At 51.5% G+C, this 13,769-nt stretch overlaps 1 protein-coding gene and 1 non-coding gene across 6 annotated transcripts in view; both read left to right on the forward strand.

Moving 5' to 3' along the window:
• The window catches only part of NSD2 (nuclear receptor binding SET domain protein 2), a 99,431-nt gene extending 85,867 nt beyond the window's left edge, over window positions 1-13,564 (forward strand). For all 5 annotated transcript variants that reach the window (XM_032333585.1, XM_032333583.1, XM_032333587.1 and 2 more), the window contains 5 exons: window positions 265-381; window positions 7,548-7,689; window positions 7,911-8,017; window positions 8,910-9,114; window positions 9,997-13,564. In XM_032333585.1, the coding sequence (XP_032189476.1) occupies window positions 265-381; window positions 7,548-7,689; window positions 7,911-8,017; window positions 8,910-9,114; window positions 9,997-10,268 (843 nt within the window). In that variant the 3' untranslated portion in view covers window positions 10,269-13,564. The remainder of the gene's footprint in view (window positions 1-264; window positions 382-7,547; window positions 7,690-7,910; window positions 8,018-8,909; window positions 9,115-9,996) is intronic.
• Window positions 7,280-7,404, forward strand: LOC116585459. The gene has a single exon (XR_004283646.1).
• Window positions 13,565-13,769: the final 205 nt, after the last annotated feature.

A 13,769-nucleotide genomic window follows, 5' to 3' on the forward strand; every position in this document is an offset into this window, starting at 1 on the left:
GGTCACTGCAGGAAGCAAGAGTTAGGGTGTTGCTGCTTTGGGAGGGGTGCTTGGATGAATTCTTTTTTGATTGCCTGTATACAACATGTATGAAGTCACTTGGATTGGCTCAGGTTACCTGGGACTTTGAGAGGGCCTGCCCCTGATGGAGCAAGGGCGCCTATGGCGCCCTGCTCTGGTTGCTTCGGCAGTGGGCTCCTGCTCTCTGGAACTGAGATCTGGCTCATCCGTTCTTCATCATCATCACGCTCTTCTGGTTTCCAGGGAGAATTTGTGAACGAGTATGTTGGCGAGCTGATTGACGAGGAGGAATGCATGGCAAGAATTAAATACGCACACGAGAACGACATCACCCACTTCTACATGCTCACCATAGACAAGGTAGTGCTGCCCGGACCTTCACAGCTTGCGTTGAAGTGTGCTGAACACGGTTCCTGGCGCTGGCGCCTCTCATGGCCAACCTTGTCTTGTGGTGACAATATCATTTTGTCCGTGTGTTGCTTTTGTCCAGTGTGTGCACATTTTCTCCTGAAGCGAACAGTGTCTTCTGGCAGCCTGAAGGCCGGAGCTGGCTGTCTGCGTGAGTGCGCCCTGGGAGCCTCATGTGCCCCATGGGTACGTGAAGAGTGCTGAACAGTCGGCGGAGTGTCAGTGGACAGAGGAGAAAAGCCCAGATTAGGAGAGTTACATATGTTCTCAGTTGCATGGTGGGGTTTCCTGGTTGTTGGTTGCTTGTCTAAAACCCAGATGTGTAAAAACAGTCTGGAACACACGTGTGCTAGAGGGAGGATGGATGAGATGGCTTTTTCCTGAGTGGGGGTGAGTGAGACAAAGTGCAGTTTGGCAGCTGGCACCCGATGGGGACAGGCCCTTTCCAGGGTAGTGACTCAGCAGGCTGGTCTGACCCCGGGGCATTCTGCTTGGTGCCTGAATGTTGGTTGAGGGGAAGGTAGACACAATGCATTTTTATGCTGCTGCTTGTCCTTAATCTCATAATCTAGCAGGAAGTCATGGCTATTTTTAAAGAATACTTGAAAACAAGGTAGAAAATGATCACACACCAAATGGTTTGAATAACTCATGGAGGAAAAAAAGACAATATGATGAGGCCTGGAGAGCAGCCTGTTGTAATTTGGGTGGCCCCAGAGACCTCACAGGGTTGTCCCCAGGGAGGCTGTGGCCCCAGGAGCACTGCGTTCTAGTCATTCGCTGCAATTTGACCAGTCATGGGGCCAAGACCCTGCAATAAGGAATGTACTTGCTGCCAAGACCCTAAATATTGGGGCTGGGGCACCGGACAGGCTGTTGTGGAGATGGGGAAACCCTGCTGTGGACACGCTGTTGCTCCTGATGTCACGTTTCTCGGGTTGGTGGTGAGGCCTGGACAGACTCCTTGTGAGAAAATTGTGCTGATGTGTTTCAGTTTCAAGGTTGATAACTTACAGAGGGAAGGAGTGTGAGTGCACATGTACATCAGAGTAAGCACACACAAATCTGTGTAACAGATGACAGAGCAAGCATGGAAAGATCTGTAGTTGATGTGTCTAAGTGAAGGGTATCCTCGTGGTCACTGTGGTTGTATTCCATTTTTTTTCCTGTAGGTTTGAAATTTCTTAAAAGAATGGTTAGAAAGATGAGGGCCCTGGACTAGAGGGGAGGCTGCTTTTCCTCTCTTGGGCCTGTCAGGAGCCCAGCATTTCCATCCACGAGGCTTCTCTAGGAGGCAGGTCTACAGACCCCAGAGGCTGGCAAACAGGAGTTCAGTAGATGAACAGAAAACCAAGAATAACCAGCTGTCGATGAAGGCTGATCATCTGTCCAGCCCCCTTGATGCTCTCCCACTTGTGCAGGATGGCAGGTCAGGGGCAGAGTTTGGCCCTGCCAGAGCCAGATCCGTGGAGGCAAGGGTCCACAGACACAGCATCCTGGGGGCTACGAGACATGGAACAGGCAGTGGCTCGAATTTGAACCCTTGTGTGGAGACCACCGCCAGAGTCTGCAGCTGGGGCCAGGGTGCCTGTGTGGACCTCGCAGAGGGCCATAGTCCCAGGGGAGGGAGGCCCACAGTTGCTTCTCCCTGCTGTCCCCTGCCCTTTGGGAGTGGCTAGGGAGGTCATTTTATTAGAAACTCAATCCTAGGCCTGTGTCTTACCATGTTTTGGAGTCTAAATTTAAACTACTTGTGTGTTGTAAGAAATGCGAAGTTGACCATGAAGTACACAGTTGGTCTCTGAAATGATAATTCACTGAGGGTGCCTGACTGGAGCAAAGGTAAAAGTTGTGACACACAAGAAACACTTAAACCATTCATACCTCGTGTCCTTGAGATAAAAACAACACAGACAAGCCATACCTAAGTGTTTGCAGAGCACAGTGGAGTAAGGTCTCCCTAAGCAGACCTTTAGAAAGTCTTAGCTTTGAGTGAGAACTGGAAGGAGTAGGATTTCCATCTGAAAGAAAATACAAAGGAAGTGTTAGAGGAGTGTTGGAAGCCATTGAAGGAGGTGTGGGCATCATGAGAGAGCAGCAGGACGCAGACATGAACATAGACACACAGCCGTGGAAATGAGCCCAGGAGGTGGCTGGAGTGGAAGCTGGCACCAGAGAGGCTGTGGACCCCAGTGCAGGAGGATGAAAGGTGAAAGCTTTGTCAGAGTGGCCAGGACATGTGGAAAATAGCAGTGTTCAGTGGATGCTCCAGAAGCAGAGACGGGAGTGGGGGGAAGGTCACACGAGAAAAGGATTTTCTGGAAGCTGATGGAACTGACCAAATTTCGAATAGAATGAATAAAAATAAATCTATGCTTGGTAAGTTAGTTAAAAAAAAAACAAACAAAAAAAAACAAAAACCCAAACCTGTAGGGTAGCAACGATGGTAAAGATAGAAAGCCCCAGAGGGAAGGAGAACACCTTCCACGGGGCAGCCATCCCAGTGGTGCCTCGGGGGCTCATCACTTGAGCGTCTGACTCTGGATTTGGGCCCAGGTCATGATCTCAGGGTCAGGGTCATGAGCCTGGTGTTGGGTTCCACGCTGGGCATGGAGCCTGCTTGAGAGTCTCTTCCTCTCCCTCCACCCTTCCCTCTGCTCCCACTTGCACCTGCTTGCTCTCTTTAAAAAAAAAAAAGATCGAGTCGTCCCAAATGCGACAGCAGCCAGAAGACATTTCATAGTATCAGGAGCAGTAACCCTTGATCCTCAGTTGGCCCCACTGGCAAAGCTGGGAGCAGTCAGCTTGCCAACAGCCATACTTCAGAAAGAAGAAAACTGAACTTCATAACCTTGTACTTTGGTGAGTAAGTGTACATGTTAAAAGCACACAGGAAGTTACTAAATGAATACAAACAGAAAGTGTGACTTCCATGTCATTGATGAGTAGAAAAGTAGGTGGAGGGAAGGGGAAAAAGAGGAAAGAGAGTAATTAGCACGGATAAGACAGAAATACATGTATGGCGGTGATAGTAATAAATGTAAATGGCCTAATTTATAAGAGTAAGATTTAAATAGCTAAAATACAGGAGTCAATTTGAAGCTCTGTGACTTGTATAATAAAATGAACCAGGGGCACCTGGGTGGCTCAGTGGGTTAAGCCTTTGCCTTCAGCCCAGGTCATGATCTCAGGGTCCTGGGATCGAGCCCCGCATTGGGCTCTCTGCTCAGCGGGGAGCCTGCTTCCCCCTCCTCTCTCTGCCTGCTGCTCTGCCTACTTGTGATCTCTCTCTCTCTGTCAAATAAATAAATAAAATCTTTAAAAAAAAAAAAAAAAAAAGAACAAGAGAGGCGCCTGGCTGGCTCAATTGGAAGAACATGAGGCTCTTAATCTCTGGGTTGTGAGTTCAAGCCCCATGTTGGGGGGTAGAGATTACTTCAAGTATTTCTTTTAAAAGGGGCACCTGGGTGGCTCAGTCGGTTGAGTGTTCAACTCTTGGTTTTGGCTCAGGTCATGACTTCACAGTCATGAGATAGAGCCCTGTGTCAGGCTTCGTGATCAACTGGGAGTCTGCTGGAGCTTCCCTCTCTTCCTCTGCCCCTCCCATTTGTGTACTCGCTCTCTCTAAAATAAGTAAAAATGTAAAGTAAAAGAAAAGAAAACCAGAAAAGTCGTAAGAGTACTAGGAAAGAAAAAACTTGGCAGTCGCTAGCCCAAAGAGAGAGAAGGCTGCTCTTGGTACACTTCTGTCAGATAAGGTAGACTCTGGAGAGAGCGTCGTGGATAGAACAGCTGCATGGGCCATGCATGGTGACAAAGGACAGCTCCTTAGGCCTCTCCTGCTGTGGCAGGGGAGGGGGCCTCCTGACTGGGCGGGGTTGTAGGAGGGCCCAGGGAGGTGGCAGTGGGGGCGGGCTTGAAGACTTCATAAAAGCAATTCAATGGAAAAAATATATGAGGGAGAAGGAGATCCACAGTGCAGCAACATGATAAGAATCATAAAAGAGCACAAGTAGGGTTTTGAGAGGACACGGTGCCTGCTCAGTCCCAGGGCAACAACAGAAAGTATATGCTGAGAACATCTTGAGCAGAACTGAGGACAGACAGACCCGCCAGCCCAGCAGTGCCTTTGTGAGCAGTGCCTGAGCGGAAGACACCCAGGAACTCAAGAGGACACTGCCGAGGAGGAGCTCCAGGTGGCTTGCCAAGGTGTGGGGAAGCTCTAGTCAAGGAACCGTGTGAGGATAAGGAGCCAAGGATGTCTACAATGTCATTCCTGATGGGAACAAAGACGGGACAAGCAAGGGTGGCCAAGGTCGTGAACTCTGATGACCTGGGGTTCGAGCTGATGACTCAGGTGATGGCAGTTGAAGCTTATCTAAGAATGAAGGTGGGCGAGCGGTAAGGTGATGGCACTGAAGCTGGAAGAAGAGGGAAGGGACCAGCTCTGTGCCCGCTGGCCATAGTGGTGGCCCCGTGGATGCCACGGGGACAGAGTAGATGAAGGGTGCCACGGATATAAATGCCAGGGTGTTCATAAAGCGTGGCCAGAAAAGGTTCTCAACATAACATGAGAGTTAAAATTAAAACCCCATTACTTTATCGTGAAAGCCTGAAAACCTCTGTAAACAGAGCCTATTGATGGGTTAGAATTGTGCCCGGCTTATCATTCCAAGCAAAGCTAAGCCCTCTGCTTTTCGTAAGGAACGAGGAAACTCCAAAAAGTTGAACATAAAACTGTGGGCAGAGGTGCCAGGTGAGGGCACCCTCAGATAAGGGAGGACTCCGGCCTGCCGCATCCTGGGGTGTGGGGGAAGGCCTCTGAGCGCATCTGGGACGCCCAGCTTTCCTGCAGCCACAATGTGCGAGGCTGGCAGAGACCGGGGAAGCTGGCCGGCTGTGTGTCTGTCTCCTGGGCTGAGAGAGAGGGCCTTGGACAGATAGATAAGCTCAGCCTCAAAGGAGCAGCACAGCACAGGTAATGAGGGAGAGCAAACAGCAGAGCTCATGAGTCACTTTTTACAAACACATGGGTGATGGCCTGTACTTTTCAAAAACCCCCCTCCCACACAAGGCTAGATTCCCCAGCCCAGCAGAGCAGTCCTGCATGGGACCATGATGGGGCCCATGGGACCGCACACCAGGTGCGGCGCACCCACCGGGCGCCCAATGGGCCCAGCCCAGGACTGACGAGAGGAAGACACGCCTCTGGTAAATCACTCAGTGGGTGCCAAGGAACTGAGAAAATGTTGACCACCTCCAGCTCAGGAGACAGACAAGAAGGCCTCTTCCTCTTGCTTGATGAAGACCTGAGCGAGGCTGAGGAGGGAGACCAGATGCTTGCTGCTGCTGCGGTTCCTAGAGGGGGTGCTGGGAGGCTATGCACATTGGTGTCTGGTTCCCCCCCACCCCACCCCCACAAATACTGGGAATGCATATATTCACAGTTTTAAAATCAATGTCAGAAACCCTGAGTGCCTAAAACAAAAGATTAACAAAAGAGCTGTATAAAACTGGGGAAGTTCTCAGAGAAGGTTCTATGAAGTTAAAAATCGAGTGTTGTCCTAGGAGAAAGACTATGACATGTGGTTACCAACGGTCTGGTATCCAGGGTACATAGGCACAGAGAACAGAGCGAAGACATGGTGGGCCGTCCCCAGGTACCCACACACACCTAGGACGTGCCCTCAGCTGGTGTTGAATTGCCCATGGGATCCCCTGGGGCCTGTTGCTCTGGGGAGGACCTTAGGGACAGGGCTGCCCCGCTACTGGCTGTCATCGCAGACTGTGTTCTGGAAAGGGTTGGGGGGATTGCCAGTACATGTTGTGAGAGTGTAGTTGCCAGTCTCATCCTGGGGGGCTGTGGTGGGTAATGGAACGCAGCGGTGAACTAGGGCCCTTATGTGGTAGGAAAGAGCAGGCCGCACAGCAAGCCCACATGGCATGGGTGTAGCTGAGGCGGGAGGTGTCGGAGCCAGCCTGGCCTGGACAAGGGGGACCCCGTGGGGCAGCGTCACCAGTCAGGGGCACCCAGCACAGGGCTCCTAGGCCTACGGATATGTGTGTGTGTGTACACGTTTGTGTGCCCTGTTCAGACACAACTTTGCACTTTGTGTCATGACCGTCGTATTTGATGTGCCTAATTTTAAGTGCCCTCCTGTCCGGAAGACATTTCTTACCTTAACTGCCCCCTGTGGCCTGGGGACCCCTTGTGCAGCCGGCCGGTGACTGTTAGGCTCCACAGGGGCATGGGCACACTGGCGAGTTTGGCACCAGGGCAGGGCCGCAGTGGGCCCCTGTGTCTTCACTGTTGTCGGCTTGCTTTCTCCAAACTGTCCCTGTCGGCCTGGAGCTGGGCCCTGTGTCTTGGCCAAGGGTCCTTTCGCGGCTTGAGATCAGGTGGTGGTGGAGTTTGCTCTTCCGTCATCTGCTTTAGGAAGTGGACACCTGGGCGCCTGGGTGGCTCAGTGGGTTAAGCTGCTGCCTTCGGCTCAGGTCATGATCTCGGAGTCCTGGGATCGAGTCCCGCATTGGGCTCTCTGCTCAGCAGGGAGCCTGCTTCCCTCTCTTTCTCTCTGCCTGCCTCTCCATCTACTTGTGATTTCTCTCTGTCAAGTAAATAAATAAAATCTTTCAAAAAAAAAAAAAAAAAAGGAAGTGGACACCTTTCTAGATTGCGTCCGTCTGGGTTTGATCTTGGGGCGTTGCTTGTTCATATCCTTTGTCCATTTTGGAACTGGGCTCCTCTTTTTCTTGTCAGTGAATGTGAGTTTCCGGTGTCTGTGGATGTTGACCTTCACGTGTCTCCTGGCTCCTCCTCTGTCATGTGATGGGTGGTATTGGGGAGCCAGCACTCACTGGGGCTTGGTCCTCTCCATGTGGTCCTGACCTGCCCCCTGTGAGTGAGAGAAACAGGACTGGTTTGGGGGTGTCCTGTCCGAGTGGACATGGGAGACCACGGTTTCCAGGACAACATTGCTGTCCAGCAGTGAAAGTTGCTTTCATATGAGGCCACGATGGTTGAAACAGTGAAAGTTGCCTTCATATGAGGCCATGATGGCTGAGCGCCATGTGCCTGCGTGTTCTAGTGCTGTTGACTCTCCGGTCGTACCTTACAGGACCGCATCATTGACGCTGGCCCCAAAGGAAACTATTCCCGGTTTATGAACCACAGCTGCCAGCCCAACTGCGAGACCCTAAAGTGGACAGTGAACGGTGACACTCGTGTGGGCCTGTTCGCGGTGTGTGACATTCCGGCAGGTACGTCGTGGCCAGGGCAAGGCAGTCCTGGAGCAGCCCTGAGACTCGCCGGGGGTTGGGGTGGTGGAGGCTCTGCAGGTGGCTTTGTTCCCAGCGTCTGTCTCACCGAGCAAACATGGAGAGCTGTGAGGGCACGGGAGTGTGTTCTGTGGACCTGGCAGAGGCTTTCACCTTGACAAAGAGCTCAGTATTTCCAGTGCTGTGTGTCTCTTGCCACCTAGGGACAGAGCTGACCTTCAACTACAACCTGGATTGTTTGGGTAACGAGAAAACAGTCTGTCGGTGTGGAGCCTCCAACTGTAGCGGGTTCCTCGGGGACAGACCAAAGGTAAAGGCATGGCTCCCATCGTCCCCAGCGGACATCAGCATTTCTGACGTCTGAGCATATCCCTCTTAGTGAAAAGTGGCTTCTTCTGAGTTGACTTGTTGCTCTGACAGGTGGGAGGGGGTCCCCACAGGGTATGGGCACAGACGGCCGCGGGCTGCAGGGAGGCCAAGGGCCTACCAGGGGAGTGTGCCAGGGCTGCAAAGTCCCACAGGCTGGGGTGTGAATGGACCTGCTCGAGGCCAGAAACCTGAAACCAGAGTGTGTACTCTCTCTTAGCACTCTCCCAGCTTTTGGTGGTTTCCAGCAGCCCTTGGCATTCCTCACCTTTGCTGTGTTCTTCACGGGGCCTGCTCCCTGTTCTGAGTCTCTTCTGTTTCCTCTTGGTACCCCCTACCCCAGTGTGACCTCACCCTAACTTAGGTACAAGTAAGGTCCCATTCTGAGATTCCAGGAAGGGTCACGATTCCCTACTTCGTCGTGCCACACAGCACCTGGCCCCTAAGGTATTGGTGACCCCAGGCATGGGCGTCTATGTCAGTGTCTGCTGCTTCAACCGGGGAATAATTCCCTCTTACTCATAATGCAGTTACTACTAAAAAGAGCCAAGGATGCACCCCATCGGGGCAGGAGCAGGTTGGGATGGCTGCTATGAGGTACTGCGGTGGGAGACTTTTGGCAAAGCTGCTTTTACTTTCTGTGCTCAACTGTATTTCCATTTAGCGAAATGGGTGGCCTTCCTGGGTATGTGTCCTGTCCCCATTTTCTGTCCTTTTGGTGTGAGAGCGTCTCCAAAGGCCTCTGGAGCCCCTGCACATCCACTCTTGCACTTTGCAGTTCATTCTGGCTCCGTCCATGCAGTTCTTTCAAGGAGACTTCACTTTTCTTTTTCTAGACGTCAACATCCCTCTCTTCAGAGGAAAAGGGTAAAAAGACCAAGAAAAGAACTAGGAGGCGGAGAACCAGAGGTGAAGGGAAGAAGGAATCCGAGGACGAGTGTTTCCGCTGCGGGGATGGTGGCCAGCTGGTGCTGTGTGACCGCAAGTCCTGCACCAAGGCCTACCACCTGTCGTGCCTGGGCCTGGGCAAGCGGCCCTTCGGTGGGTGAGCGGGTCCCCTGGTGGCCTTCGGGGGTCCCTGTCCATGGCTCTCCTCTCCTGGTCACCGATTCACTGGTGACTCAGGTCACGAGGCCCAGCCCAGGTTTGCAGCGGCCCAGCGCAGAGGCCATGCTGGAGCTGGTGGCGTGGGAGGAGGGGACGGGCCAGGAGGGTCAAGCAGCGGCCTCTGCCTTGCACTTTCAGCCTCGTTTCAGAGAGATTACAGGTGCCTGTGTGAAAATATTGACTGGGATCTTAGAAGAAAAACAGGCTCTTAGCCAGAGAAACTGAAGTTATAATTGGAAAAGTCCCACATGTTTAAGTATAAAAGAAAAGCATGGGGTTGCCTGGGTGGCTCAGTTGGTTGAGCGACTGCCTTCGTCGGCTCAAGTCATGATCCAGGGGTCCCGCTCAGCAGGGAGTCTGCTTCTCTCTCTGACCCTCTCCCTTCTCATGCTCTTTCTGTCTCGCAAATAAATAAAATCTTTTAAAAAAATTAAAAGAAAAAAAAAAGAAAAGCATGATTTCATAGGCAAATGGGAGAGAAACCTATTTGCTGGAGGTGTGATAGTGACCCCTACACACGAGTGCCAGAAGGACCATGGGTCCAGGCCATAGCAAGGTCACAGAAGCTGGCCACACGTGTGCAGAGCGGCAGCCTGGGATTCGGGGATGCGGGTGCCCTCTGTCAGGCCTGCCTGCCAGACCTGTGAGTGCCCACCTTCCGTTTGCTCTACATTTTCACAGCTCCATAGGAAGCAGTGTCTTGTCTTACTCTGTGTCTGTCTCACCAGACAGTTTTAAAATTGGTTTCCAACCATCAAGATATCAGACATTGTTAGGGTTCCGTGGCTTCTGCTAATTTGTTGTGTTTCATTGCAGGAAAGTGGGAATGTCCTTGGCATCATTGTGACGTGTGTGGCAAACCTTCCACTTTGTTTTGCCACTTTTGCCCCAATTCATTTTGCAAGGAACACCAGGAGGGGACGGCCTTCAGCTCCACCCAGGATGGGCGGTCGTGCTGCTGTGAGCACGACTTGGGGGCAGAGTCGGCTCGAAGTGCCAAGACTGAGAAACCCTTTCCAGAACCCACCAAGTCCAAGGGGAAAAGGAAGAAAAGAAGGTGCTGGCGGAGGGTCACAGAAGGCAAATAGCGCCAGGCGGCGGCTTGGCCAGATCCAGGGGTAGAGGGCCACGAGGGGGACTGGCCCAGAGGACCCAGCTCGAAGCCGCTATGCCAGCCGTGTAGGCCTCCTGGGGGGGGAGCGCCTGTCCACCACTGAGCCATCCTCAGCAGCGCCCGCTGCGTCTGCACTGATGACCCATCTGAGCCGCGAGGTTCAGAAGGTTCCCGGACAAACAAGCCTTACTACACAGCATTACAGCTACACTTGAATTTCTGAGAATGTCAAGGTCTCCTCCCACTCTATTTTTGTAGGTTAACGTTATAATTGAAAATTAATTGGCATATGAAATGTTTTTATCTCACCCAAAATGTAGAGAGTAGTATTTTTCTAAAGGCTCACTATTATCTCTTTGATCTTAACAATGTTACTTGGCCTGCTTACCTGTCTTCATCACTCAGGAGAGACCAGGGTGGGGCCTGGGCGAGGACTCAGACCCTGGATTCCCTGGAAACCATGACTTTGATCATTATTTTGCTCTTATGAAACAGCTGTATGATTTTTTTTTTTTAAATACTAATGTGAAATTTTTCCTCAAAATGCTTCTTTTCCATCCTAGTGAGGAGCCGGCCCCAGGAGCGGTGATAGTGACATAGTGTGTGTGTCAGGTGCCCCTGTAGTTCATTCCGATGCGCATCTGGACTGAGTGTGGGGTCTGTGCCACCCGGCCTCTCCCGACCAGGCCTGTCTCCTAAACGTACCCGGTTCTTAACAACGTTTAGGGGAAGACTTTGTATATTTTTTTCATTTGGCTTTTCTTTACCAGTTTCTGGCTTTTATTCTCAATATATTTTTGCTAAACTTGTTTCACAAATTAACGCCGACTGAAATGTGTATTTACTGGTGCGGCCCCGAGTTGTCCCAGCAAAAGGCACACCACTCGGTAGGGGTGTAGCCCCGTGGTGAGTTTGTGTAAAGTGAGGAGTTTGTGGAGATGGCTCTGTAGGAGCTCTGTTCGGCCCTGTGGCACCGCAGGTGACTGCTGGGAGCAGGGCAGGTGCTCCCCACCCCGGGGACCCAGTGCACACGGGAGACATGCATTTCCAAAACAATGTTCTTTCACGGTCTGAGGAGAGACCCAGGGTTTAGAGCTAGTTACTGCCATTGAGTCACACTTGTGGGTCTGTTCATAGGAAACGTGCTCAGCCAGGACACTGTGGAAAAATGCTTGCGCTGGGGCTCCGGGCCTGCATGGCCAGCACAGCAGCAGGCAGGAGTCTGCCCCGAGTTCCCCCGGGAGATGGCCACTAACTCTCACTCAGTAGAAGGTCCAGCCCTGAAAAGAAGAAGCTTTTGAGAAGCTGCTGGGAATACAAAGTTGGCTTTTCTTTTGAAATTCCTCTTGACTGTGGGGAGTCCAGAGCACCCTGAGGATGGGGGCCTGCAGTCTCTGTGCACTGCTCGCAATGGGAGGGGACTGTTCAGCAGCAGATGCTTTTTCTGGCTCTTTCTTCTTAAGATAACATAAGGAGGACATGTATCCTGCAGAGACATGCACACAGCCCTTCCTGAAAACAACTCCTGAGGTCTCCTGCTCCTTCCTTTTGTCGTCTCTGCCTTGCACAGTTGCAGGATGTCCTTGGACCCAGATCCCTGTTCACTGCTTCTCTGTGGTTCTGTGACACAAGCTCTGGGGTGCGGTGCTCTCTGCCAGGCTCTGAGCACAGGGAAGAATCTGCTGCTGGTGAGGCTCCCTTGTGTCTGCAGTTCCCCCCAGCACTAAGAGCAGGGTTTTACCAACTGTGGCCGACCCTTTGGCACCTCTCCTTACCACCATCCTGGAGAAAGGAGCCATACACGGTGACCCAGGAGACATGGGAGCTTGGTCATCAGTTGACTCCTCCATGTGGCTCAGGTGGCCTCTGGAAATGCACTTGCTTTGGTAAGACACGGGGACTAGTGTGTGTGGGGGGGGTTCCTTTTAGAACTCTAATTTTTCTCAAATCATCCTAAGAAAATACTGGATTGATTATAGATTTATGCTCATTACCAGAACAACTTGGAAGGTTCCAGTGACAGGCCCAGAGGTGCTCCTCCACTCGTGGGTTCTGGGCCAGGGCCTGAGACTGTGGGGGCCTCTCTTCAGAGCCTGGGGTGCAGGTCACATGCCTCACTTGTCCTTTCCCACCAGTGAAGGGGCTTCTGCATTAGACCATCAGACTGGGCTTGCAGTGCACTTTGGGAAGCAGATTAACTTATTTTTGGATTTGATGGAGTAAAATCTTGTGATTTTGGAGTCACTTTGATATTTTCAAATTCTTCTACAATCTTTCTGAAGGAAATACTGGAAAAATTTTAAATATGGTTATCCTCTTTCCAAAAACTGTTGAACTAATGAGCAAATAACACTAACTTTGAAAATCTCTAGAAAACTGGTTTATGAATCTCAGTACAAGGATTCCTGTGGGGGCTGATGCGCTCAACTGAGTCTGAGGGAGAGCTCAATTGGGGGGAGTCATTCTGAGTATCCGCTTCAGTCCTTTGTCATGAACGTGAAGCAGAAACAAAATGAAAATTGCCCCAACATCTCCTGATTCCCCAGCATCAGGAATGGCCGGCACCGCAGCCCTGGCAGGTGAGGTCGCGCCAGCACGTTTCCGGGTGTGGGGCCCAGGGACGTGTCTACCCTGGCATTCATGACATGCAACCACTATGGGGAATCGAGTGTGGCACCCATAGCACGTGGGAGACTGTCTGCCCTGTCCCGCGAGGAACCGCATGCGACACCCCACCTCCCAGGCCTCCCACATGCTCATGGTCCGCGCCTCAGATGCCTCTTAAGTTCTGATCCTGCCGTACAAACCACAGGGGGTGCAGTGCCCACCTTCCAGAACTACCGTATTTCCAGGAATTACAGATAAGCCTGTTTGATGAAAATTAACACAAATGACTATTGCCAAATTCTTGATCCTCCGAACAGCAGTGTTGGGCGTTAGTCACTAGAGTGAATTGCTGTCATGGGCGTCATGGTGTCCGCCGTACCCTGTTGAGATGTGAAATGCCCTGTCAAAAATTACACACGAACTGAAGTGTGCCTGTCGGTGTTCGCTGGTTCCTACACAATGAGGTCAGGCTCCTTTCAGGAACACTCGGCGCTCTCACCGGTCTGCACAGACCTAAAAACTTGAAATTCCTTCTGGGGGGTAACAGACTGAACTGTAGACGTGAGAACTGCCAGTCAGGGGAAAATAGCATTTAAAGTGGCACGTTGTGTTCGAAAAACTGTATATGAGTATTTTTGTATTAAAATTTTTTTTAAAGGCTTTCTTTCTTGAACTTATTTTATATGGGATGCATTTTGAAGTTTGGGGCTTTCCCCCACTTTTCTAGTTCCTTTAGCATCTGGCACAGCCCCGACACTGCCCCCTATCCTCCTACTGCCATCTGGCTCTCAACTTGCCACGGAGAGGCTGATGGGGTCTCCGGAGGTACAGCCAATACCAGACACAATAAGTGGGGCTCTCCTTTTCG

The sequence above is a fragment of the Mustela erminea genome, chromosome 2 (assembly GCF_009829155.1).
Source record: "Mustela erminea isolate mMusErm1 chromosome 2, mMusErm1.Pri, whole genome shotgun sequence".
Classification (NCBI taxonomy): Eukaryota; Metazoa; Chordata; class Mammalia; order Carnivora; family Mustelidae; genus Mustela; species Mustela erminea.